Raw genomic sequence first — 25,493 nt, forward strand, 5'->3', positions numbered from 1 at the left:
AATGGAGGAACAACTCTGACTCAGGGTCTTCAAAGTTGGACGCCACCATCGCGAGACTTTGAAAAGGTAGCGTCACCGGTGGCTTCTCGCCCACCTCCCTACTAGCATAGAATTCCCACGGTTGTATGTTTACCCACACCGATGCACAAAAAAGGACACATAGCTAAAATAAAGCGACAAGATGAAACCATAAGGAATGACTTATCAAAACCATAGTAAAAATTTCTACTAACCTTTATTACATATCATTTCCAAAGTCAGAATTTGTAATCATTATATTTATAAAAGTTTTACAAAATGTTGGAATCAACTTTAACAGTACTAGACACACACAAATGTTTGACAGCATTTAGATAAAATACACATCTTAAAGAAATTATTTTTTATAGGTTTGTTAAAAGTTAAGTTTTTATGAACTGACAGTCTCAAAAAGTAGACCCATACATACATTGTGTGTGGAGGAAAAACAATGAGGAGCTCTTTAGCTACATAGCTCTTGGCAAAAGCTAAAAAAACAGTGTATTTTTTTCATCCATTTAAACAGAAAAAATACTATTTCAGCATTTCTAATGATGTCAAACAAGTTTTCCAAAACAAGTTTCCATCTTTATTTGACATTCTCCACTTTCACTAGTACAGCGGGTGGTAAGACAGCAGAATGTGTCACATTGCTTGTTGTGTGAAGAAATTGGGTTAAAGAACTCCAGCAATATGCTTTTGACAAAGATTGTAGCCTGAAGTTAGAAAACAAATGAACAAAATCAGTGTTCCTCAGTCAGTTTTTGGCAAAGCTCAGCGTAATGCTTTTAAAGTGATTTACTTTTCCAAAGAAGGAGGCCATTCAGAGTAAAACATTCATGGTTCTGCATTTTTTGAGTGTTTAAAAGACAGAGGTAGAGAAAAAAAAAACAGATGGTACTAGAAAGAAAAGATAATAACCACCAATAAAAGACCTGAACCAGTGGGTCATTGCTTTTTCCAAAAAAAAAAAAAGATCAAAATACTCTCAGTTAACAATGTCCTCTGTTTTCTTTGCTCCTTCTGGTCCTTCACTAAATCTTCCAGAAAATCTTCTTTCTGTAGAGTATGTAGGAGATAAAAATCCAACAGCAAGTTGCAAAAAGGTTTTGGATGAGGTGTTCAGTGTGGGATTGGCTGTCAACCATGCGCCAGCGGAAGGGGAAGTAGTCTTCAAACACCTCGTGACCGACGTAGACAAGGATGGAGTTCATACCTGAAATCCCCCCGAAAAGGTATGCAACAGATCACAACGGTTCAACTATGAAATTCTGACTTCATAATTACAAACTGAATCTAAAAGGCAAAAAAAAAACATTCACTTTTAAGTTATCGACTTAGTAAAGTCCCACTCCGATCATCTTTTGAAAAAGTCTCTTGTAATTATGATTTTAGGCAACAAAAACAGTGTCGTTTTTTAGGACATAGTTTCTGCAGAGCGGCAGGAGTTTGTTCGAAATTCAACTCCGAGTTGTGGGCGGGACTATTGGTGCAGAGTAAGCCAACTCGCTCTTCCCATCATCCATTTATTTACACGCTCTCCCGGTAGCTTAAAGCCCCTCACAACCCCAACCATCCTTACCTGTGCAACAAAAAATGGTGCGTAATAGCGGTGCTATCCAGCCGTACATTATCGAGCCACATGCCAGTTTGGATAAGGAAAACAAAGACGTATATGGATCTAGTCGTCTACAAGTAAATGCATCAGAATGAAGCGAAACAGGGAGCTTGCGGCATGCTGATTGTAGCTACTCAGTCACAGCTACAAGATTTTTTAAACTGCATTTTCTTTGTTTGCTCCTGATTCACAGTGATTTGAATACAGAAATACTCAGAAATGCATACTTTTCTTTGCATATAATGAGAAAAATGCCACAATAACATGTAAAAAAAATATATCCAAAACACTACTTTTATCGGAGTGGGTCTTTAAACACCTTCATCCTGACTAAAGGGCTTACCGGGATAGTAGAAAGGGGAGCCAGACCACCATTTCTTTACATCCACTGTGTAGTAGACCAGCACCAGCAGCACAAAAGCAAAGCAAGCCAATGTTGTCACATAAGACAGTGACCTAGATGGGAAACATACCAAAACATTATTAATATGTACCTACATTTACGTCACCTTGAAAAAAACTGTCAGGAATAGATTATTAAACAAATTGTAACTTTTTGAAAATCAAGCCAACCTTAATCTCAAAGTGAATTTTTTTTTACACAACTTATAACTTACTTATTTTTTTTTACATAACTGCCTATTCATATGGATCTTATGTGAACCTTTTATTAAAACAACATAAATCCTTGTGTTTAAAGGCTTCAATGGCTAAGTAATCGCACCTAAGAGTACATTTCTCAACTTTTATGAACAAAACATTGTTTTAATTTATGCTTTAGATAAAAAAAAACTAATTAGTGTAATTGCAAAGTTCTAATAATGTCTCTAAGAAAACATTGCTTTATTTAAAATCTCAAATCGCAAGTTGTCTTTTTTCTTTTTTCATAAAAAAAACAGTAACAATGGATTTTTTTTGACAGGCAGTAGTTTAGTGACAGACAGCACCATGACAAGTCTGCAAACGAGCCTGTTTTGCTGTGTCTGAGTGACATACAGGATTATTTTTTTCCCTTTAAAGAGCTTTTCCGTTTCTAATACAATTGTGAACTGAGTGATGGAACTGAGGAATTGATCTTGTGACTTTTTTTAAAACCATAACAAATTAAGCAATTACCTCGCATTTGACTTGGCGAAAACAGTGTCATTCATTTGTGAGCGAAAATATCTTTTGTTCACTCAATTCTTTTAATGCTAGCGTGTGGTTTGCATCTAAACTCCATAATAAAACAAGTTCTTGATGTTTTCGACAGTCTACGCCAGTCCCCAACACCAGATAATATATATATCTTTCTATATATGCTAAACTCCATAGCTGCATTTTATAGCCTTTCCGTTAAAAAAGCTTTCATTAATGCAAATTAATCAAACTAGTTTAGATATACATTTTTAACAAGTTGATTTATGCGGAACTGACAAAAAACTTACCAAAGGTTCTTGTTGACAGGGATGAAACCCTGGTCTGTGGAACACCTGGTCAGAACTGCTGAGATGACTCCCTGTGCAAAAAAATAAAATCAAATTAATGATTTTAATTAGTCAAAAAGGTTTAACACCGGTGAATGTTAGGACATTAAACTGACAAAGACCCTCGTTTTAAGAAAAACTGTCTCTTTTACAGTCTTGTAAGTAGGAAAAAGTATTCCGGCCACCAAAAAAAAAAAAAAAGTAATAAAAGATTAAAGTCATAAATTTATGAGACTTTTTCTCGTAAATTTACGAGATCAGGACCACCAAAAGAAGGGTAATATTACGAGATTAAAGTAAAGTGAACATACAGTCCAGCTAGTGAACACCACGTCTTTCACCTTCTACCACGGCTCTGATACTCAGACAACTTAGGGTATTTTTTTCTTGTGGATTGATTACCTTTTTGCTCATATATTTCTGTGTTTTAAAGTCGTAAATTTACCACATTTAACATCATACATTTAACTTGAGAAAAAGTCGTACATTTAAATCTATGACTTTCAAAGTCTTTAATATACATTATTCTCGTAACTTAACAGCTCCGACTTTTTTCTCGTAAATGTCCCCGATTTAAAGTTGTAAATTTATTACCATAAGTATCGTAAATTTACAACATTACAACAAAATAATGTTAGTTTAATAAGATGACGTAAACGCGCCTAACATTCAAGTCAGATTTGAGCTGTATGTGTATATTTCTGTTGTATGTCGGATCTTGTTGGGGTTGGACTGTAACGCATTTCCTATGTCAGTGTAAGCTGTGCGTATGATAATGAATCTCTACTCAAACTCCAGTGACTAGAATTTTTTTTCTTAAAATAAGGATAAGACACATTTTCTTACCCTATTGGCAGAAGTTTTTGCTTAGTTAAAAGAAAAAATGTAAGAATGTTTTACTTATTTCTAGGGAACCTATTTCTGCTCTGAATCAGCTACAGGAGTAAGCGACATTACCTTCATACCAGGATAAAAACACCTCTGGGCTTTCGGTGTCATTATCAACCCTCATGTCTGTGCTATACATTAGCTGCCACGCTGTCACATCTACATCCTATTTCTTTTATCCTATTATCGACATTTGGCAAACACTAGACATCTTTCTCACCATGAAGAGCCCCCATATGAGGAATCTTGACATGATACTCGTAGGGAGATCCCGGTAGTGTAAAATTATTTTCCCAGCCTGAAAACAAGCACTTTTGATCATTACATGACTTTGATGGTCACATTTTCACATCAAAATAATCATAAAATAAACGACAAACCTGTAATCCAAGAAAAGCCATGAGGACAGAGTTGATGCTTCCAAGAACTCCCTCTGGGTCATATGGGATTTGAGTTAAATAAAGGACCTAAATCAAAGGGAACCACATAAAAAAACGTACATAAACATTTAACATATTCATAAACATATTCTGGCTGCAAAAGCAACTGATGAAACAAACTAGTGATGTCAGCTTAAAAGCAATAGAGATGTTTCAAACCCGTGATGAGGGAGTCTGGTAGATGTGTTTTTCTCCCAGCAGCCAACGGTCGAGAAAACCAGCAGCTCCGCCGGTACAGTTGGCGTACAGGCCCATGTCCCCGATCCCGCCTGGACCCAGATATCCTCTGCACCACAAACCAGATCAAGTCAATTCTCTCGGTAAAGAAAGGAGGATTTTTGTTGGACGAACACTTGCTCATTGCTAGGACTGTTTCTTCATAATTAAAGACACATAGACTCACGTTGGACAGTCGGCCACAGGAAGAAGGAAAGTCAGGGACAACCAGAGAACTTCCAGAAGAAGCACAACCACCCAGGCTGGCCAGTACAGCAACACATCCAGGAATGGAGACCACCAAGCATCCTAGGAAACAAAAACTCTCCTTAACACAACATTTATGCTGCTTAAGTCTTGACATGCAAAAATAAACAGATTTGATGGTATCTCCAAATAAAAAAAATAAAAACCACAATTTAAATACCTGGAAACTAAAATAAAACATTTTTTATGATTGAACATTTGTTCCAGTTATTGGGTAAACATTTGTTTCTCTAATGTTTATTCTGTGGAGCTTAGAAATGATAGACAGATGGGTTACAGGTTAAGACTGAGTTCTTCTGTAGTCCAAAAGTTTAAACTTTAAAATAGACAAAATCTAAAAGATGATCCAAAGGTTTGTACATTAAAAAGATTGATCTTTATTGTACTTTAGTATTTTATTTACCGTATTTTATGGACTATAGATATCGCACCTGTATATAAGCTGCATCCGCTCTATTTTTTAAGAAAAAAAAAAGATATACAAGCCGCTCTGGGCTATAAGCCGCAGATGCGGTGCATCTATGTTGAAAAATTCGATATTTACTGCATGTACTTCCTGAATAGCAAGCTCGGTGGCCTTCGACTTAAAACTTGCATTACATGAACTTCTTCATGTGGTTTAAATGATGAAGGGGCACGGATTTTTAAAATCTTTACCAGATAGAAGTTGGTAATGCTTGTTCTATCTGCTAAAGAAAAGGTAGTGTTGTATATTTTTTTTTGCATTGACTTTTCGTCTCTCCTATTTCTGATTCTAATTCCGGTTAGAGCGCCCCTAGTGGTGGTAGAAAAATCCACAGAATGGCCGCACCTTTGTATAAGCCCCATGGTTCAAAACCGAAGAAAAAATGGCAGCTTATTGTCCAGAAAACAGAGTACTTATTTTTTTATTTGGAGATTTGTTATTTCAAGTTTAAATCTTCAATTCATATATAACCTTTTTAGCTTTAGAAAACTGCTTGTCAGTTGAACTATTTCTAATTTTTGGATCAGATTTATTTCTTTTTTTGGCTTTAGATCTTTCTTTGGTCATAGGGGAGTAGCATCCATATAAAAAAAAGGAGGGCAAGAGATGAATTTCTTCATATGTTGCCTGAGTTAATTCTGTGGAATTAAATGTTTCTGCAGTGGGCAAACAAAAACAAAAAAGATTGTGCAGTTTCTTTTTTATTTTTGAAACCACTAGTCGTCAAACTGTGTTTCTGTTCGGTCACAAATGGCCCAACTCTCAGCTCACTGTTTGGAGGACGTCCAGATGACCTCTCGCCACCATTAAGTCCAGACTGGCAACAACCAAGTATGAGAAGGCAAGTCGCTGCAGCACGCCAGGTATCCGTAAGTTCTCCCAAGACACTAGAACATTCAAGCAAGCAGTTTTTAGAAAAAAAAAGAAAGCAATAGAATATAATTACTTTTGGAGCACATTAAAGAATTCATTTGACCTAATATCTTCCACATTTATTAAAAAAAAAGCCATCAACCATCCTTACGTCCGCCCTGGCAGTAGTTTGGGTTGATAATGAAGACACCGATGAGGAAAAGCTGGATGCTCCTCCACACTATTTTCCTGAGCAGAGAGCCTCGGGTCAGGCCCGCACGCAACAGGGAGTTGATGGACAGCGCGATGGACGTCCCCATGACGAACACGAACCTGGACAACAAGAATACAGAGAAAAATGAGGCACAACAAATACTGCTCTAGATCCAAGATTCAAGATATTTATTTGTCATTGTCAGTGGAACAACGAAAATACGTTTGGAGCATCAACAACAGCCACTCTATACCGAGTTTTCCCAGCCAGAAATACCATTACTTACACTTTACTTAAAAAGTTTATTTTCTATCTTTTTCTATGTCCAGAAATTAGCATAAATGCCTTCATAGACACTGTAAAACATAATATTCTATTCTTCAGTGATACTTTTCTTTATAAAATAAAATGAAAGTAAAAAAAAAGTCAAGGTTTAAAAAAAAACGACTTATTTTGGAATTCAATCAATTTTTTAAATGATCTTTCATCATTTGTTTTGTTTTTTTCAAAACACTTCTGTGAAATTTGCTTTTTTCCTAAGTGTGATTTTAAAAAAGCACTGATTAAAATGGGATTTAACTGAAAACTTAATGTAATTAAAATCTTATGAGTTTAAATGGAATTATTTCAGAAAATTAAAAGTGATATTCCACTCTAGAAATTAGTTACTGGCTCTAATTATGGTTCTTCTCGCTATTTAGACAGAAAACATATCTTTTATGGACTTTTTTTTTTTAAATGTATAAACTAAACTTACCATGGAAACACAAGATCCGCCACTGTAAGACCTAAAAAGTGAAAGAGAAGGGGAAAAAAAGCTGAATAACAGAAAAGATGGAACCAACAAACATGTTCTGATCCACGTGAGACTCACCATTCCAGCTTTCATGTCTGAAGAACCAGTATCTTCCTCCTCCATAGTTTACAAACACCATAATCACTAAAGCGATGCTGAAAAAAAACATTATTTTTAGGAAAATATGGCTAAAACAACTTTTTTTTTTAAAGAACAATGAATCTTAATGTGGGGGAAAAGTCCCAGTTTCATTATCAGCTGGTTTATGTGACACGATTGTATTATGTAAAAAAAAATACCAACAAATTTGACAAAATTAGAAAAATAATTTTCCTGGCGGGCTGACAGTTAAAGAAGAGGCCTTACCCTCTGAAAGTATCCAGAGATCGAAGCCTTTTGCGGGGACTCTGAGGAGGAGGAAGGATGTTGTCAGTAAGTGGCGCCTCTGTCTGAGGGGAGCCCAGTTCCTGACGGATCCAAGCAAAGTAAAAAAATAAACACAACACTTTATTCTAGCACAGAAGATATGTATACATTCAGCACAAGATTAAGGATGTGTCCGAATTCCCTCACGACACTCTAACCCCTCACAGATAGTGCAGGACTATCCACTGGTCTGGATTTTGAGGTCATTTTTTTGTGGGAACGGTAAAGATGATGTCACACTTTTGCAGAAGTAAAAAACCTAACAAATATGAACATTTGCCAAAGACTAGTTATATAAACAGTTGATGATGAAAACTTGGGATGATTTATATAAGGTACATATACTTTTCAAATGATAATATTGTTCAAACGCAATGCATTGTGGTCTATATTCGCCAATCTGGTGAGCATTGAGGCACACTGGCTTTTCGCAGACGCTTCTGGAAAACTCCCAGGACACTGGATTTTGGAATTGTAAATTTGGACACCCCAAAGAAATTGGCGAGTATTCATGTCGGAGGCAACCTTAAAGTCCGACAGGCGGGTCAGCACCTCGTTTGTTCAAAAATGCTGTTTGACTTGTTTTGCTGACATCAGAACCCCATGGCTGAGTTTGCTCAGTCACTCACAGAGTTGATGAGTCTCTCGGTCTCCATGGAGCCGCCGATACGGACGACCAAACGCTTTACGGCGTCGAACCTGGAAAAGAAAGGATTTCAGGAATAAAGGCTTCAACAGTCCTCTCCCACGGTACACGTCATTGTTAGCTTGCATGTCTTTCTAACAGCTCAAACTCTTTAATCATAAGATGGAACAGTTTCCCACCTATGATCAGAGGAGCTTTTTATAGTAGATATTTACACTTTGTTTTTGCATTATGGTTCGGAATTTGACTGTAATATTTATATATATTGTATTATCTCCGTTTTCTTTTGTTTTCAGTGGGAGGTTCTGTCTGTCTTTTTCTTCCCCTCCTATATTTGTGTGCAGATTGAAGCCCAAATTGTCCGGAGCACCTGATTGGCTGAGAAAGTCCAGCTCAGGGTTTGAATACTACCACAGCAGAGATTTACTGTGTTGGCTTTTGTTAGAGGCTTTGGTCCTTGTATTTTGGTTGTTTTGTGTAGTTTTGAGTTTTTTCTTCCTTCCTGTGAATAAATTCCAAGCTTATTCTCAGCTTGGGCTTGTTTGTGAGAGTTTTTGAGTCATTGAGATATTTAATTTGTTCCTTTTAAGCTTTATGTTCCTTCCTTTTACAAGCCCCTAGACAGGGGCGTAACAGCAGCAAACAGGGCCAGTATGACACTTCGTGTGAGACTAATTAACTGAATGATGCAGAATGGCATACAGATAAGCTGATGCAGAAATGCATGTGGAATGAGCTTGACTTCCTAGTCTGCTTAAACTAATTCTACGCTCCATTAAGCTGACATTGAATAGGTGAAAACAATATTTATAGTAAATAATGTGTTAACCATCGGCTAATGTGCATTTTTATCCTCTTTATTTATAATATACTGCTTTAAATAAGTAACAATAACGTCACTCAAACCTTTATTGACATGTATTGTGGCGACAACACGGTTATTTGTATAAGAGAACAATAAAAACTTCCCTCTTTTGTTTGGACGTCACAAACTAAAATCGACATACCTCATTATTCTTTTTCCAATGGCAAACATCAGAGCCAGTCCGACGAAAACAAAAAAAGCCACCAAAATTGCTGTGAGAAGAAACATTTCATGAACATCGCAGCCACCAAAATACTTGACATTAGTCATGCGATCCAAGTTTAGAGAGGTGCTAAACTCACGTATGTAGCTGTTCAGCGGGACTGCATCTGTCACAACGGAGCAATTGGCCTGAGCCGAACCATTCAGATTTTTTATCCACAGAGAGTAGTTTCCATGTTCCCCAAAATGAAACTGGACACTGGGAATAAAAAAAACAACTAATAAATAAATAATAACAAAACATAAGAAAAACTTAAAAGTCCCACTCCGATCATCTTTTGGCCAGTTTTAAAAGTCGTTTTCTTGAACATAGATTCTCCAGAGCGGCTGGAGTTTATTAGAAGTGAGTTGTAGGTAGGGCTGCTTGCAAAGAGGACAAATGAGCTGCATCTATTGTCACACAAAGTTGAATATTTACTCACTTGCAGAGCTCATTTTTGTTGCTAGTATTGTTGAGCTGTAGCGTCACTGCATGTTGCGTTTTCACTGTAAAGCTGGCCGTACTCGGCTGGCCGGGGCTGGACGCTCCATCCACCTTTCCGAGTTGCTGGTACAAACACTGGCAGACGGGGAACAATGTTCTTCGATGACAGGGAAAAAATCACCGGCAAATAAAAGACCTGAAGGGTGATCACCTGGTAGCAGCGCTCTGACTTCCAGGAGACCAGCACGCTGGAGTTCAGCTCATTGCTGACCGTCAGCAGCGCCTCATCCATCTTCAAAGCCAAGTGCTTCCGGTGATGAAGAGCAACTGGAGTAAGAAATGACACATTATAGATCAGCTGAGATCCAACAACAAATGCTCACTGTAACCTTTGACCTTCTACTGAGCCTCTGTTAGTATAGCTAGTTATTTAACTCAAAGAATATCAAATCTATAGCAGTTTATTATCATTAAATAGGAATATTTAAAGCTAATGCGCACGTGCAAAGGAGGAAAACCAGAAATCCTGACTGCATGTTTATAAAAACAAAAAAAAAAGGTAGAATTATTTAAGTGTTTTTATTTAAACTAAATGGAAAGGGGAGGAAAAAGAGTTTTACCAAACCTTACAGTTGATCCGTACTGTCTGAAGTTTAATCGCCAAACGCCCGGTTTGACTACAAGCTAACTTTGAAGCAGCTAAGCATACCGTCCGGGGGGGAAGAAAGCATGTGAGCTGCTGCTGCTGATATATATGGCTGCAGAGGCGGCGGTCACATGCTGAACTAATCCATGAAATATCCCCCCAAGAGGGAATTTCAAATGTCTAAAGTGCTCTGACACAGTTGTTCACTGCTTAGTTGTTAGCTAACATGCTATAAGGGTTTGTAGGAAAATAAACGTCGTTAAAGCACATTTAATTGACTATAGCAGTCGATTTAAACAATATAATTAAATATGGGGAGGTATTTCGCAAGCTCACAATATCCTTAATTTCTTCTTGTGTTTTTTATTTTATTTATTTTTAGTCAAAAGCCAGAGTATAAAGTGTTTTTTAATTCTTCGGACTTACGCTTAGATTCCGCCGTAAGTGGTGCCACAAAAACAGCTACAACTACTACCCCAATTATATATATGTTATTGTTCTCTAATTGTGTCATCATGTCTTCTCTCTTCGTTAGCTTCTCCTCTACAACTGAAGAGTGAGTTTTGTGTTTTTCTTTGGCTCCCTTTTCCCCATAATGAACGTCAATCTCCTTTTTTCTTCCTTGTTTTGACATGGTAGTGGAAGCACCGCGGGACAAAATAGTTGATAAAATGCGGGACTGTATTTATTGGCCGATTAATTATTAACACAACAACTGTATACTTTTTTTTGTACAAACAGAATGAGCCTAAAATGTGTATTTCAGATAAACCAAAATGATATAAAAGACATTTCTATGCATTTATTGTATTTTATTAAATGGTTTCCAGTTTTCCTTCTTGCTAGCTGTGCTAACAACTAAAGCTTTACTCTCTATTTACGCATGCGCATGACAAGGGTCAGGCGTTCGAATCGATGACCGATACAAATCTACTACGCCCTACTGGCTCACTCTTACAATGGCAGACAAATTAAATACTCAGAAAAGGTAAGTGACACTAAAATCCAACTATAGAACAACTATGTTAAGTATTGTTAATTAAACATGACAAAACAATCATTACATTGATTTGTGAGTTTCTAACTGAGTATGTTCTTGGTTAAGCTATAAATTGCAAGCATCTTTAGCTACTATGCTAATATTTACAAACATCTCTTTTGGCGTTTTTGTGCAGCGTCAAAATAGCCGCTGGGGCTGTAGTTTGTGTTGAAAGTGAAATCAGAGGAGATGTGACGATTGGTGAGATGTTTTTGGAGCTTATTACTAACTAGTAAATTCAGAAGAACGTTGTTTACAGTCACTCACTGAGAACAACTGTGGTTCCAAACTTCCAGGTCCCAGAACTGTTGTCCATCCCAAAGCCCGAATCATCGCAGAGGCAGGACCCATAGTGATCGGAGAGGGCAACCTGATCGAAGAGCAAGCCCTGATCATTAACAGGTTTGTTATTATTTATAGTTACATGTGCTTGAATTTGTAGTTTTATGCCACAATTAGCAGTGATGTTTTATTTTTTTGTAATTCTTCAGTTACCCAGAAAACATCATGCCAGATTCTGAGATGGAACCAAAGACGATGACCATCGGGATCAACAATGTGTTTGAAGTTGGCTGCGGTATCCTTTCAAGAATCTTTGTAATGTATCACAATCGAACAAAAGAGCAACATATTTGCCTTGACAGACCCCACAGTATCACAAGCCTTAAAAATCGGTGACAACAACGTGATCGAATCTAAAGGTGAGTTCTGACCAATCAGACGAGAAGGAACTTTTAATCGAATGTCCTTCTCTGCCTTTTTGTCCAGCTGACGTCGGGAGGAACGTGATCCTCACCAGTGGCTGCATCATCGGAGCCTTCTGTCAGGTCAACACTTGTGAGGTCATACCTGAGAACACGGTCATCTACGGCTCTGGATGCATGAGGCGGGTTCAGACGGAGCGACCTCAGGTCAGGTTTGATCGTGTTCAGGCGGCATTTGTGGCAGAGATACTCGGTTCACTGCGGAATGATGGACACCAGTCTGTCTGAACTCAGGACTTTCTGTTACTATGAATTAAGAGTTCTGATTTTAGCCAAAATCTAAATTCGCCTCTGAGTTGTGAGCGAGACTGTTTGTGGGCAGTGAGTCTGCCCCTATTTCCCATCATCCATCTGTTTACACTCCCTCCCACTAGCTCAGAGGTGGGCACTGAGGGCCGCATTCCTGCATGTTTTCCAGCATACCCTGCTCTGGCATGTTCTAATTGGCTGGACACACCTGAACCAGGTAATCAGCCATGAGTAGGGCAAGATTATTGGCTGGACACACCTGAACCAGGTAATCAGCCATGAGTAGGGCAAGACTATCTGGAAATCATGCAGACACACCGGCCCTCGAGGCCTGGAATTGCCCACCCCTGGACTAGCTTATAGTCCTTCACAACCCCAACGTGACATTACCGATGCAACAAAAATGGCGATTAATATTGGAGCCGTCCAGTCGTGCAGTTTTGATCCAGAAGCCAGCTCAGATGAGGAAAACAAAGACGTTAATGGATCTACAGTGGGGCAACAAAGCATTAAGTCAGCCACCAATTGTGCAAGCTCTTCCACTTAAAAAGATGAGTGAGGCCTGTAATTCCTCGTCATTGGTATACGTCATTGGTGAGACAAAAGGGAGGGAGGGGCAGTAAATCACTTTGTCTGATATTTTCCCCCCCAAATTATGGCGGAAAATAAGTATTTGGTCAATAGCAAAAGTTCAACTCAATACTTTGTTATACACCCTTGGTTGACAATGAGGTTTAACGGTTTCTGGCATTTGGCCCGTTCCTCCACGCAGATCTCCTCTAGAGCAGTGATGTTTTGGGGCTGTCTCTGGGCATCACAGATTTTCAACTCCCTCCTGGTTAAGCCACTCCAGAACTTTAAAATGCTTCCTGCGAAGCTACTTCTTCGTTACTAGGGCAGTGGGTTTGGGATTATTGTCATGCTGAAAGACCAAGCCACGTCTTATTCTTCAATGTCCTTGCTGATGGAAGCTTTTCATTCAAAATCTGATGATGCATGGGCCCCGTTCATTCTTTCTTTTACACGGATCAGTCGTCCTGGCTCCTTTGCTGAAAAACAGCCCCTAAGCATGATGCTTCCACCCCCGTGCTTTACAGTAATGCATGGTGTTCTTTGGATGCAGCTCAGCATTCTTTCTCCTCCAAACACGACGAGTAGAGTTCTTACCAAAAAGTGCTATTTTGGATTAATCTGACCAATCTGACATTCTCCTGATCCTCTTCTGAATCTTCCAAATGCTCTCTAGAAAACCTTAGACTGGCCTGCACATGTACTGGCTTTAGCAGAGGGACACGTCTGGGACTGCAGGATTTATTACTGATGGTAGTCTTTGTTACATTGGTCTCAGCTCTCTGCAGGTAATTCACTTGGTCCCCCGTGTGGTTCTGGGATTTTTGCTCACCGTTCTTGGGATCATTTTGACCCCACGGGGTGAGACCTTGCGAGAAGCCCCATATGGAGGGAGATTATCAGTGGTCTTGCATGTCTTCCATTTCCTAATAATTGCTCCCACAGTTGATTTCTTCACACCAAGCTGCTTAACTATTGCAGATTCAGTCTCCCCAGCCTGGTGCAGGTCAACCATTTGGTTTCTGGTGTCCTTAGACAGCTCTTTGGTCTTATCCATTGTGGAGTTTGGAGTATAACTGTTTGAGGTTGTGGACAGATGTCTTTTATATAGATAACCAGTTCAAACAGGTGCCATTCAGACAGGTAACAAGAGGACAGAGGATCCTCTTACAGAAGAGGTTACAGGTCTGTGAGAGCCAGAAATCTTTGTTATTGATCAAATACTTTTTTTCCACCATAATTTGCTAATAAATTCTTTAAAAAATCAGAAAGTGATTTTCTGGATTTTTTTTTCCTCGTTTTCGGTATACCTATGTTGAAAATTACAGGCCTCTCTCATCTTTTTAAGTGGAAGAACTTGCAAAATGGGTGGCTGACTAAACCCTTTTTTGCCGCACTGGGTGTCTGCAAGTGGATGCATCTGAATGGAGCGGAGCAGGGAGTTTGTGACCCGCCCACTGTTGCTTCTACACCACAACAAGCTTTCTTCAAACAGCCTTTTTCCGCCTGCGACTGATACAACAATTTGAGTAAAGAAATCCTCAGAAATACAAGTTTTAATTTGCACGTCCTCCCTCAACACGAAAATGGCACAAGAATGTTTTTCTAATCGTATTTGGTCTCATGTGCAGCATCGTTTCTCCTGCATATATAATACAGAAGATAATATGTAAAATTACCTCATTTTATAACTAAATCAGACCTTTGGCTGGTGTCTTTTTTAGCTTTTTTCAACCTTTTCTTAACTGCAGGAAAGAAGGAATTTCAACAAAGCTAAAAGTGGGTAGGATGTTTCCACCCCAGAGGACGCTAACCGAGAATGTTCTTGTCGTTTCAGCCCCAGACTCTTCAGCTGGATTTTCTGATGAAGATTTTACCCAACTACCACCACTTAAAGAAAACGGTTAAAGCAGGCCAGACGAGCTAGAAGTGGCCGCTGCACGTCCAGAAGGTTGAACTGTTGGGGACTAGAGGAAATCACGCAAACTGTATATAGGTCGCAGTCATGTTTTGTGCTGTTAAACTAAACGGGACGTTTGTCCTTCCGCACGCCGCTGTGTGACGCACTCTTTCATAGAAATAAACAATTTACAGCAAAATGCCTCACGTTTGATCTCTCTCACCTTTGGCAGTTTTATTGTACAACAAATATTCAAATAATATTCCAATAAATGTGTTCAAAATTAATCCTGCGCTCCCCAAAAGCTCAGAAGTAAAAGCATTGAAATATTCTACTTCAGGAAAATGTCTCACACCAGGTGAAACACAAATGTAACACACTTTAATAAACTACTAGAACATACTGCAACTCCTCCAAAAGAAACCCTTTTCTAGCTCGTCTTTGCTATGCGGTAAAGAAAAACTATTGAGTCTTTACAGTTAAACAGATGCCTTCCTTAAAGGGTTTGGTATCCACGGAGACGTCTGCGCTCCACCACCGTCTCTCAGTTGATCCATACAGTTAGATTTCACGACACGCCAGCTGCTGGCTTCATGTAATGAAAGACCACAGATCACTGAAGAGAGTACAAGCAGAGAAAAACAAGCTTTGTTTGGGAGCGGAAGCCTCCATCTGCAGCCGTTTGCCGCCTCATTTCTTAGCAGGCACACCGTCCGAGTAGTCCTCCAGCACTCCAGCCAGGTGGTTGTTGTGAGTTTTAAATTGTCTCTTCCTCTGCCCGGATTGCTTCTTTTTCTTTTGAACCGTCATCTGCAGAGAGAACGAGGATGAATGCTCGTTTTGGCCGCCCCCCAAAAAAAACCAATAGGTTTGGGTTTTTTTTGATTTTCAAAATGCAAAGGAAGTATTTGACACGAACCACTTTCTTTGGTCCCGTTTCTTGCATGGAGGAGATGCCTTGTTTCTTCAAGTACTCGTCAATTTTCTCTTCGTCTATGGAGTCTACAGGAACACTCCTCCACAGCTTCTGGAATTCTGCAGATAAGCCGTCAAGATGCAGTCAGGAAGGATGGAACGTCTGGATGCGGAATCTCTTGTTATTCAATTACCAGAAATTGTTAACGTTATTCAAATTCACAAACGTCTTTGCCCAAAAGTCCCAATAGTAACTTTTTCTTTTTAATAAGTAAAGTTCATGAGGGGTTCTGGTCATTAAAAAACAACAGATGATTGTGTTTAAGGAAGATAGACATTTTTTTTTCTAAACCAGGAAATGATCCCCACAGTATTCAGATAAAAAACATGAACTTAAAGTTTTACTTATTTGCTGCAAAGGTTTTTCATTCAAAAAATGTGGAAAAATAGGGAATTTTGTAAAATAAATTAGAACAACAAAGTCCTGGCTGAGTAGCTGCTACACCCCCTCACTCTCCCACCCTGGTCAGAGCTGGATGTGACAAATTCATCAAAAAGAAAAACCTTTTTCAAAATGACAGCTTCCCTGCTGGTTTTATTTCCATAGCAACCACTTTATTTTTGGGTCGCCTGGGGGTGGTGACAAAGAGATCTGTCATTTTGAGAGGAAAAGCAAGTTTTTGGATTTCCATGGCAACACAGGTTTTTTGTTAACCACTCCCCCGTGCTTACATCATAATTTGTAGTGATCTCTTGAGCTTGACCCAAGGATTGATACGTTACATTTTCACAACATTCTCGTAAAAAATACGGCAGAAATAGGGGAACGCCACTTTTGTGAGCTCGCTACGCTAACACTATTTAAAATCTATAAACCTTCAAATGAACTTTTTTTCTTCCCAGTAGCTTCCTGATGATGTTTGAGGAGTCCTGAAGATTAAAATCCCTTTGGAGGAATTTTAATTTGTAGATGGTAATACAGGTGATTTCATTTTTCTGCAAATCTGCAAATTTCACACAAAAACATCTGATAAGCAGTAGGTCCAGTGGCCATCCCATAATATTTCAAACTTCCTTTGTATATTCCCCGAAGTGTGTTTTGGTATCGCCTGTGGATTTGGAACTGCATATGACACTTTGCCCCGATTCATTTCTGTGTCTGTTTCTCCTGCTGTGATGTCATCATGGGGGGGGGGGGGGGGGGTCGCTTACAATGCCCAAAAGTGGTTTTCATCGGGTACCAGGTGTGTGCAAACTGTGGTGATTTTTGGAGAATGTGGCGGTAAGAAAATTCCAAAAACTATTTGATCCATAGAAGCGGCACAGAATGAAATATGAATTTGAGCAAATGCTACTATTCATATTTGAACACTCTTGTAGAAAAACCTCTTGTTACATGTAAGGAGGATCTGAAGGGTTAAAGAAACATCCTAAACCTTTCAAATCCTCACAGAGGAAGACTCACCTTCGTCTACCGTGAACTGGCAGTGCTTGTCGTTGTAGAACAGAATCTTTTTCTTGTCGGGTCTCGTGACGAAGATGATCTGATCCCCCAAAGCCTTTAAAAGGTCATTTTCATCTCATTAGTATTTTTGCCTCCCCTCACTAACCATTTATCACACATCGCCATGCTATGACTGAGCGTCAATTGTTGATGCTTTTTGACCTTGATGGCCTTGGCGGCGTTGGGAAGCCCCTCCTCCACGTCGTCCAGCAGCACTCCTCCCAGTCCCAGCTGGTCGTGTTTGTCCAGCAGCCTCAGTAAGGCCTTCTTGTCTTTCAGGTTGTACTTGGGCTTGAAGCCGTACGTTCCATCTCGGACCTCGATCTTTGGGTTGTTGACCAGCGCCTGAAAGGATGTTTATTTGACTATCATGCCGTCACATTTAGCAATCGAGAAAATGTACATTTCTGTGAAAACAGGTTAGGTCACATTGATGTCAGCCAAAGGTTTTCTTTAATATGTCATTTATTATTCAGTATTTAGGATTAAGGTGGTCAAAAATGAGCAAGCGTATTTTTTTTTAAATACTGCATGAAAACATTGCAATGCAAGACGATAAAGGGCTTTGTTGTGTGTTTGATTACAAGTGTGTGAGGGTGTGTGTACATGCATCCAAACGGGATTTGTGTTTGTGCAAAACAAAATGATCAAGGTTTGTAATGCGGCCTTTCCACAAGAGTTTTTTAGGACATGTTTAAACCAAAAAGTGTCTCCTGTCTGTAATTAGCGTGAGCTTTATTTTGAAGGTTTGACACGGAAGTTGATCACGTCTTCAACAAAGATCTGCTCTTTGCGGAGGAATGCTGTTTTTTATGAATTAAAAGCCTTACAATCCAGAAGAAAAACAAGATAAATGAATCATAAATATTCAGGAATATTGGGGAATAAAAAAAAGCAATAAAAGGAAGTTTCACGCTTTTAAGGCCGTGTCACACAGACGCTAGATCGCGGCAGACCCTAACCCTTTGTCATTTACAAAAGAAATAAATATTCAACCACTTTTTAGAACTTTATTTTTACAGTTTGGATTGCTTTATTCGCAAAAAGCAGACTACTTTTTCCGCGGTGCAGCGCGTTGACATGTTTCCGTGACAACGCGGCGCTCAGCCGGTACTTACCTCGACTGCAGTGGTGAAGGAAAGCGATATATATATATATGCTGATCATCACGATGGGTTAAATAAAGCATCAAATGAAACAGGAAAACTGTAACTGTTACAGTCGCTTGTTAAAATAAAGTTTTTTCGAGGAATATTGGAAAAGGAGACTTCCAGTTTCGGTTGAAAACTTCTGGGTCTGACCGATGAAGTTGTCGTCTAGATCCAGATCCTTGTGGAATTTCTCTGTTATTCTTTGGACAGATCTCATTCATTGAAAAGGTTGATCTTCAAAACGAACTGAAGCCGCAGTGCTGCTGCTTGGATGCTGGGTAAATGTTTCTAACAAAACACCAACTCCATCACTTCACAGCTGGGAGGAGCAGCAAACTCACCTCTGTCATGAGCCAATGCTTCTGTTTCATACTGATGTCCAGAAGTTTGGTCTCATCCAGAATCTCATCCAAAGCCAGGAAATGTGTGTCGCCATTCTGATGTCTGGTCTGTAATTTCACACCAAAACAAGTCAGAAAACATCACATCATATCGGAGTCTCTCAGTGAAAAGGCGGGCCGTGCATCTCTCCATTGGTTTAGGGTAACTTGGAGCCGCTGCATTCAACAGATAGATGGCTCAAAGAACACAAAGAGAGAATCGGTGGAATGAAGTGGGAGCCGATTCAGTCAGTCGGGGAGATTGACACGGCCCACTGCTCAGCTTGGATGGAGAGAGCACAAGCAGGTCAATGATGTGGATGCTAATGTGGGGGCTAAAATGAACTTCACACGTTCGTCAAAAACATGTGCCGGGGAAAAAACAAATAAACAAAAGAGAAAAAAAAAACATTTTTTACCCTGGACTACAAACAGAAAGCATCATGTTTACCTTCATGTAATTGACGATCTTAGCCAGGCAGCCGAATTTGTACCCGGAGCTTGCTTTGATGTTGATGTTGCCATTACTGCTCTCTGTGAATGACATTTCAAAATAAAAGCTTTTTACGGTTGAGATTAAAGCCATTTTGGCAAACACAAACTTAAAGTCCCACTCCGATCATCTTCTGATCTATTGTCAAAGTGTTCCCAGTGGTCTTTTAATTATGATGATGTCCGTTTTAACGCCCAAATCTGAAAACCTGTGTCGTTTTCTAGGACGTCGTTTCTGCAGAGCGGCAGGAGTTCATTCCAAATTTGCCTCTAAGGTGTGGACGGGGAATGTTGGTGCGGAGCTACACCACCCCCCTTTCCCCTCCTTGTTGCTGAGAGCTCTCTGTTTACATGCTCGCCGAATGTCCAGCGAGGAAAGCAAAGGCATTCGTGGATCTAGTCGTCTACAGGTGGATGCATCAGAATGGAGCGGAGCAGGGAGCTCGTGTGGGGCCGACCGTTTCCACGTCACAAATATCATCTTTTTCAGACGGTGTTTTCTCATCTACTTCTAATTCAGGAGGATTTGAATCAAGAAAAAACTCAAAAGGGCTATTTCAAGCTAAATTTTCAAAATAAAAGTCCTCTGTCAGCAGAAAAATGCCAGAAAAAAAACCCTGTTAAAAAACAGCAAAAGCATGATTTTTAACAAATGGGTCTTTAAAAATAGTATTGCATTTCCTTGGGTTTTTTTAAGCCGTTTTTAATCTGTTGCTCTGATAAGACATGAATATTAAATGGATCTAGCATTTGGTGAAAACTTAAGTGATTCAGGCTGTGAGCTGGAGCCTCTGCAGCTTTAAGCTGCAGAGTAGGCGGGACGTTACAACGATGACAAGCTGGCTAACAAATGGAGCTAAGGCAGAGGAAAAGAAGGGGTGTAAGGGGGGGGGGGGGGGGGGTCACTGCAAGGAGTGGCGGGGGAGGAAGAGGAGGAGGAGGAGTGTATGGACTGAACCCATGACGAGTGCAGGCGGAGAAGAGGGGAATACCGACAGACAGGTGCAGCAGTGAAAAGAGGAGAGAGCATCTTCTGTCTTCTATCTTCAGCCACAGCCAGACAGGTGAGTCTGCATGTTTCTCTGAATAGGATTCTTAAAATGGCACTTTTTTTTAGGATCTGCCATTTTTTTAAGGATTTTCCAGTTGATATTAGCAATCATTTCTAAAAGCTACTTTTGTGCGCGCTAACGGCAAAAGCAGCCCTCAATCTCCTCAGCTGTAATATTCCGAAGCCAGGATTTCTCATGGGTACGCTTGATTAAATAAACATGGATCAGTCTGCGCTCCTCGGGTTTCAGGGACCATCATTCCAGTGTCCATTTCCGTGAGTGTCCCACGTTCGGGCGCCGTACCTGTGACAGCTGAAACGCACAAAACCTGAGCGAACAAACGGACGCACAAATCAGTCGAGACTGAGAGGAACCAGACAGCTTTTTTTTTTTTTGGAATGCGTGTTGAGAAAAAGCAAATGTGTGGCTCCAATGCCGCCCACAGAGCCCGGCCGGGGTGGGGCTCGCTCGCTTAGGGGAGGGAGGTAACAGATGCTGCACCGTCCCGGTTTTTGTGCGACTCCTCAGGAAGGATAATGGATAAGCCGAGAGAGCATTGGTGAGGGGAGATGGACAGAAAAAGGGGGGGGAGGGAGGAGGCTGGCCAAAACACATGCAATAAAAGAGGCTGTTGTCATAGCGACGAGTGATGATGAAGCTGTTAGTGCTTGATTAACAGGGAGAGGATGCTCAGTGTGCAGCAGTTAGAGACGAGAGGCGGGGAATGACAAACGGACGCAACCACAAATTAATTCCCAACTTATACACAATACAAACTTTGATCGTGTTTACATTTGTGCTTAAATTCAACATTTGATAAGAACTTCACCAAATGTCTCAGCAAAAACACATTTTTAACAAAGTTCGACATTTCCAAAGCTCGTGAAAAATAAGAGAAGCAACAAAAAAGCACAGTGGCTTTTTAAAGAATATAATTTGACGTCACTTTTTGTTTAGGAATCCAAAAATAAGAGGCAGAATTCTTAGGAAAAAGTTCATAAAAGAGACCAAGTCTCCCCTTAGATTATTCAAAAACGTTTAAGTATATAAATAATTGTCCATTTTCAAACATTCTCAGACTGCAGTTACCTTAATCAGTATGCTTTAGTCAAAATGTTAGGGGATGCTAGTTAAAAGACAAAAGTCCAATGTAAGACAACAAAAATAAACATACAAAAATAAAGGTTATATTTCTGTGGTTCAATTTATAGTTAATGTTGATTAATTTTTGAGAAACACATGTCAAGCTCATAAAGTGAAACCCTGCTGGTGCGCGCATCGCTTCAGGAAAAGTCACATGACCAATACAGCTACTGTGTCGATGCGTCACAGGAGCCCAACACGGAAGCGCAGATTCCTTGTTTGCCAGATTCTGCTGTTCCTGAATGTGGCAAATAGATTCTGCGCCAGATTCTGCAGTTTGCCACCCAATCGGGTGATTTTGAGTCTCAGCTATCTTTTATTTTGAAATTTTTTTTTTTTTTTTTAAATTACCAGATCTTCTCGGCGTTAAACCAGTCCAGCAGCAAGTTTAACAGCGTAAGAAAAACTATTTTTGATGCCCTGGACGTACGCCCAGGTTCCAGCTGTTGAATGATTCTCTGATTTTGTTTGATCTCATTTACATATCTGCTATTAAATCAGTTGTTTTGGGCACTTGCTCGAGCACTTTTTTAAAAACATAAATAAAAGTTATTCCAAAAGCCCTTTTCTGCTTTGAAAAACTGCTACAGACCATAAATGTTTTTTTTTTTTTTCCTTTCATTTTTTTTAGCCACGGATCATGGCGAACGCCACAGCTACCGTACCCCCCTCCCTCCCCGAGGCCATCCCCATGTCCCACGTTTCCCTGCAGGTACAGGAAGTCTACCCCTTCCACGACGGTTGGAACGTCGCCTGCTTCGTCATCCTCCTGCTCTTCATCCTCACCGTTCTGTCCCTGGCCGCTCTGGCCGTTCTCTACGAGTTACTGGACTGCGGCTGCTGCGCCAAAGGGAAAACGCGCCACCAGTTGCAGCAAGAAAGGTCGGGAAGCTGCAGCAATCTCATGACGAGAACATGCAAGGAGCTGGAGAGCCACACGGAGGTGGTATAGCAGCAGCACAGACAAAGGAAAATGGAAGAGTTTGGGGTTGGGATGCCCAATTTATTGCCAAAACAAGCACCCCTGATACCATAGACTGTCTATTTGCATGCATCCAATTCAGAGGCAAAGAAAAAAATGAATCAATGTTCCAGAGTATTCTGTACACAGAAACGTTTGCCGAGTTAGGGCTTTAAAGACTCATGTCATCTTTGTTTAGTTTTGTGTTTTTTTGCCGTTCTTCTATGGTAAACACACAGTCGTGAATTTGTAGACACAATAAAGGTTTTCGTTTGGCTTCCCACAAACCCGATAAAAGTTGATGGAAATCTTTTCTTTTGGGTTAAAAACATTGTGGTATGATAAAAAAGAATTGTTATAAATAAACATGATTCATTTAAATGGATGTTAAGGCGAGCCGAAAGTTGTAATTGTTTGTAGTGGATGTATAGAAATCAGCTGCCACTCTCATGTTACCAGGTGGAAAATCTGACATTTCTGAAACTTTTTTAACAGATGAAGACGTTTATTTTCCAAAAGCAACTAAATGAAGTGATAAAATCTAGCGTTGGACGGCTGTTGGTCAATGTGGTATGTTGGCATTTTCATGAAGACAAACATAAAAAGACTAAAGAAAATCAATAAAAATGAGATCTAACAAAAGGTTTGGTTAAAGAGTTTGAATTTTCTTTCTCTATATTTCATGATTCTTATGAATCAGTCCTTTCATCCAAAGAATTCTTTTAGGCTTTATTTATATTTACTATAAAAATGTTAGAAGTCATTTTTTGATCTGTGCACACCTTTAAAAAAAAGCATTGACAGCAGAATTTTGACCACTTTGCTTTTCGTAATTATTCAAATATTTGACTCAGAATAACCTATGAGTGACAGATGAATGAGTTTTGATTGCCTAGGTGTTACATCATCCATCCATTAAAAAACAACAACATTTGAAACCCAACAAAAGAAAGAAAACATAATCCTTAAAAATAATCTGCCAGTTTCACTCAAAGACCCCCTCCAATCATATTTTGATCTATTGTGAAAGCGTTTCCAGTGGTCTTTTACTTAGGAGAAGGTCATTTTTAGCTAAAAATTAAAAAAATCTGGGTCGTTTTTCTAGGACATAGTTTCTGCAGGGTGGCAGTAGTTCATTGGAATTTCACCTGAGTTGCGAGTGGGACCAGCGGCGCTGTAAGGAGCAACCCTACCCCCCCTTCCAGTCATCCATTACTGAGCTCTCTGCATATCCTCTCTCATAAGCTTACAGCCTCTCACACACCCAACCCAACATTGGTGAGCAAACTTAAGGTTTACGCCAGATGGCAGCCCAGGCGAGGAAAACAAAGACGTACATGGATCCATTTGTCTGCAAGTGGGTTTATCAGAATGGAGCGGAGCAGCTTGTGGCACGTCCAGGACAAGCTCAGTAACCAGATATAAAGCATGACCTACCAGTGCTGTGTTTGGAGCCAGAGGAGCCTTCCTTGTCTAACTTGGGCTTCTTCTTCTTGTGGGATCCAGAGTCTGATGCAGCTGGTCTCTTCTCAACAGCCGGCGTGGAGAGAGCTCTTTTCTTAAACAGCTCCCTCTCGCGAAGCAGAGCTGGATCCATCCAGGCTGGTGGAAAAAAGCATGTAAACACAGAAAAGACTGGATAAAATGCAGTTTTACTAAGCTTCAAACGTTTAAATTAAATATAATTTATGAAATAAATATAATACTGAAACAGTGAGGTGCATCATCTCCATGCATATCTATTATACCTGGTATGTTTACCTGGTTCTTTTCTCAATCTAATCAGTGATGCAGCTGTTTTACTATTTTTTCTTCAAATATTAAGTAGAGCATAAGGATTATTATTAGTAACTAGATTTGATGTTAAAACATTGTCTTGACACGACAGGATTCTGTTCTTCAAAACTACGGTGTTCCATTTGTGCCAAAAATAATTGTGTTCGGTTCTTCTACTGACAATATGGGCCAAAGACATGGATTTACTACATTAACAGTGACCAAAGAAATACACTTAATACAGAAACAGTGGACTAAAAACTCAACTCAAAACATATTTAAACATATAACAGAAGTTCGCTGTTTGTCCGATTAGCTTCTTCTTCAGTTTATCGGAAAAAAAAACTTCATATAAGCAGCTAAAAGTCATCGAGATGAACCTTTAGAGTCCAGTTTCCCCAAAGAACCGAATCCCGTGACAGCATGACCCACATAACCGCTAATTAATGTTCCCGCATTGTCTAACACCTAATGTGATGCTAATCCTAGTGTTAGCATGTCAACGTTACCTGCTACAGTTGAGTTCTTCTTTCCAGAAAGTGGCGAATAAGTCCCGATAGACTAATTTATAAACTAAAAAGTGAAATAGAAAGACAATTTTAAGCTTAAGTAAACTCAAGCTTACTTTCTAATAAAAAAGTATTATTTTTGTATCCATCATGTAACAACTGTTTCGTTTAGTGTTCGAGTTGTCGGTATGTTATTCCTTGGGTGACGTCTTCCGTGTGCAAGCACGAACCCGCAGCTGTGTAGCTCAACATCGCCACCTACTGGACTGGAGGACAGTCAACTTATTTCAGGCAAGAGAGCTATTTTGGTTAGGGATTCTGAAACTATAGCTAAAATAATGAGTGTTCTGTTTCACAGTTTTTAATTCTTGCCGGAACGTTTAAAAACAATTAAATAGTTTCAGCAAATGTTTCTCCCCCAACATTTTCAGTTTTTAAACTGAAAATTATTGGATGTTATTATAACCAACAGTTTGTAATAAGACATTAAAAGTATTATTTCCAACACCTGAGTGTAATATGTTCTGTTTTGCATTGTGGTGTGATTGCCATTTCGATTATAAACATAATCTTTACAAGTTTTCTTTGCCAAATTTTGTGCTTTGACCAATAAAGTTT

General features: G+C 39.5%; 4 protein-coding genes across 10 annotated transcripts; 2 read left to right on the forward strand and 2 right to left on the reverse strand.

Moving 5' to 3' along the window:
• Window positions 1–216: 216 nt before the first annotated feature.
• On the reverse strand, window positions 217–11,909 carry LOC101166687 (heparan-alpha-glucosaminide N-acetyltransferase). 6 transcript variants are annotated; one of them, XM_078943823.1, is made up of 18 exons: window positions 11,777–11,909; window positions 10,036–10,151; window positions 9,823–9,959; window positions 9,481–9,599; window positions 9,321–9,390; window positions 8,297–8,366; window positions 7,608–7,708; window positions 7,320–7,396; window positions 7,203–7,233; window positions 6,404–6,564; window positions 6,151–6,266; window positions 4,834–4,955; window positions 4,590–4,716; window positions 4,371–4,457; window positions 4,211–4,288; window positions 3,064–3,134; window positions 1,980–2,092; window positions 217–1,234 (listed from the first exon to the last, which is right to left on the reverse strand). In XM_078943823.1, the coding sequence occupies exons 1-18, from the start codon at window positions 11,823–11,825 to the stop codon at window positions 1,053–1,055; spliced, it is 1,827 nt and encodes a 608-aa protein (XP_078799949.1). In that variant the 5' UTR covers window positions 11,826–11,909; the 3' UTR covers window positions 217–1,052. The 6 variants fall into 6 exon arrangements, with proteins under 6 accessions (XP_078799949.1, XP_020558290.3, XP_004065874.4 ...); XM_020702631.3 differs by lacking the exon at window positions 11,777–11,909 and adding an exon at window positions 10,897–11,126 and having other exon boundaries at window positions 7,608–7,648; XM_004065826.5 differs by lacking the exon at window positions 11,777–11,909 and adding an exon at window positions 10,897–11,125.
• Window positions 11,308–15,191, forward strand: LOC101161949 (dynactin subunit 6). The gene is made up of 7 exons (XM_004065723.5): window positions 11,308–11,458; window positions 11,646–11,710; window positions 11,806–11,911; window positions 12,001–12,086; window positions 12,163–12,210; window positions 12,278–12,420; window positions 14,930–15,191. Exons 1-7 carry the CDS (start codon window positions 11,430–11,432, stop codon window positions 15,017–15,019), a joined length of 567 nt encoding a protein of 188 aa, XP_004065771.1. The 5' UTR covers window positions 11,308–11,429; the 3' UTR covers window positions 15,020–15,191.
• Window positions 15,192–15,200: 9 nt separating this feature from the next.
• Window positions 15,201–25,115, reverse strand: LOC101161533 (general transcription factor IIE, polypeptide 2, beta). Of its 2 annotated transcripts, none has more exons than XM_004065721.5 (8): window positions 24,876–25,115; window positions 24,028–24,192; window positions 19,394–19,476; window positions 18,904–19,011; window positions 17,574–17,756; window positions 17,373–17,466; window positions 15,912–16,027; window positions 15,201–15,802 (listed from the first exon to the last, which is right to left on the reverse strand). In XM_004065721.5, the coding sequence occupies exons 2-8, from the start codon at window positions 24,185–24,187 to the stop codon at window positions 15,683–15,685; spliced, it is 864 nt and encodes a 287-aa protein (XP_004065769.1). In that variant the 5' UTR covers window positions 24,188–24,192; window positions 24,876–25,115; the 3' UTR covers window positions 15,201–15,682. The 2 variants fall into 2 exon arrangements, with proteins under 2 accessions (XP_004065769.1, XP_078799951.1); XM_078943825.1 differs by lacking the exon at window positions 24,876–25,115 and adding an exon at window positions 24,747–24,769.
• Window positions 20,357–23,234, forward strand: smim18 (small integral membrane protein 18). Its single transcript, XM_004065724.5, has 2 exons — window positions 20,357–20,498; window positions 22,261–23,234. Exon 2 carries the CDS (start codon window positions 22,270–22,272, stop codon window positions 22,579–22,581), a length of 312 nt encoding a protein of 103 aa, XP_004065772.1. The 5' UTR covers window positions 20,357–20,498; window positions 22,261–22,269; the 3' UTR covers window positions 22,582–23,234.
• Window positions 25,116–25,493: the final 378 nt, after the last annotated feature.

Source organism: Oryzias latipes (genome assembly GCF_053564925.1).
Source record: "Oryzias latipes strain Hd-rR chromosome 1 unlocalized genomic scaffold, Olatipes_Hd-rR_3.1 chr1_Y".
NCBI classification, from domain to species: domain Eukaryota; kingdom Metazoa; phylum Chordata; class Actinopteri; order Beloniformes; family Adrianichthyidae; genus Oryzias; species Oryzias latipes.

Bases quoted from the DNA above. Each gene is read 5' to 3' on its own strand.
- LOC101166687 (XM_004065826.5), bottom strand. From the start codon at position 11,104: ATGTCAAAACAAGGAAGAAAAAAGGAGATTGACGTTCATTATGGGGAA. The intron at 9,600-9,822 runs GTGAGTAAATAT...TTTTATTCCCAG, and splicing joins AACAAAAATGAGCTCTGCAA to TGTCCAGTTTCATTTTGGGG. The intron at 4,289-4,370 runs GTTTGTCGTTTA...GCTTGTTTTCAG, and splicing joins TGGCTTTTCTTGGATTACAG to GCTGGGAAAATAATTTTACA.
- LOC101161949 (XM_004065723.5), top strand. From the start codon at position 11,430: ATGGCAGACAAATTAAATACTCAGAAAAG. The intron at 11,711-11,805 runs GTGAGATGTTTT...CCAAACTTCCAG, and splicing joins CAGAGGAGATGTGACGATTG to GTCCCAGAACTGTTGTCCAT. The intron at 12,087-12,162 runs GTATCCTTTCAA...CAGACCCCACAG, and splicing joins TGTGTTTGAAGTTGGCTGCG to TATCACAAGCCTTAAAAATC.
- smim18 (XM_004065724.5), top strand. From the start codon at position 22,270: ATGGCGAACGCCACAGCTACCGTACCCCCCTCCCTCCCCGAGGCCATC.
- LOC101161533 (XM_004065721.5), bottom strand. From the start codon at position 24,187: ATGGATCCAGCTCTGCTTCGCGAGAGGGAGCTGTTTAAGAAAAGAGCT. The intron at 19,012-19,393 runs GTAAACATGATG...GTGAAATTACAG, and splicing joins AGATCGTCAATTACATGAAG to ACCAGACATCAGAATGGCGA. The intron at 17,467-17,573 runs GTCAAAAAGCAT...GACCTTTTAAAG, and splicing joins ACGCCGCCAAGGCCATCAAG to GCTTTGGGGGATCAGATCAT.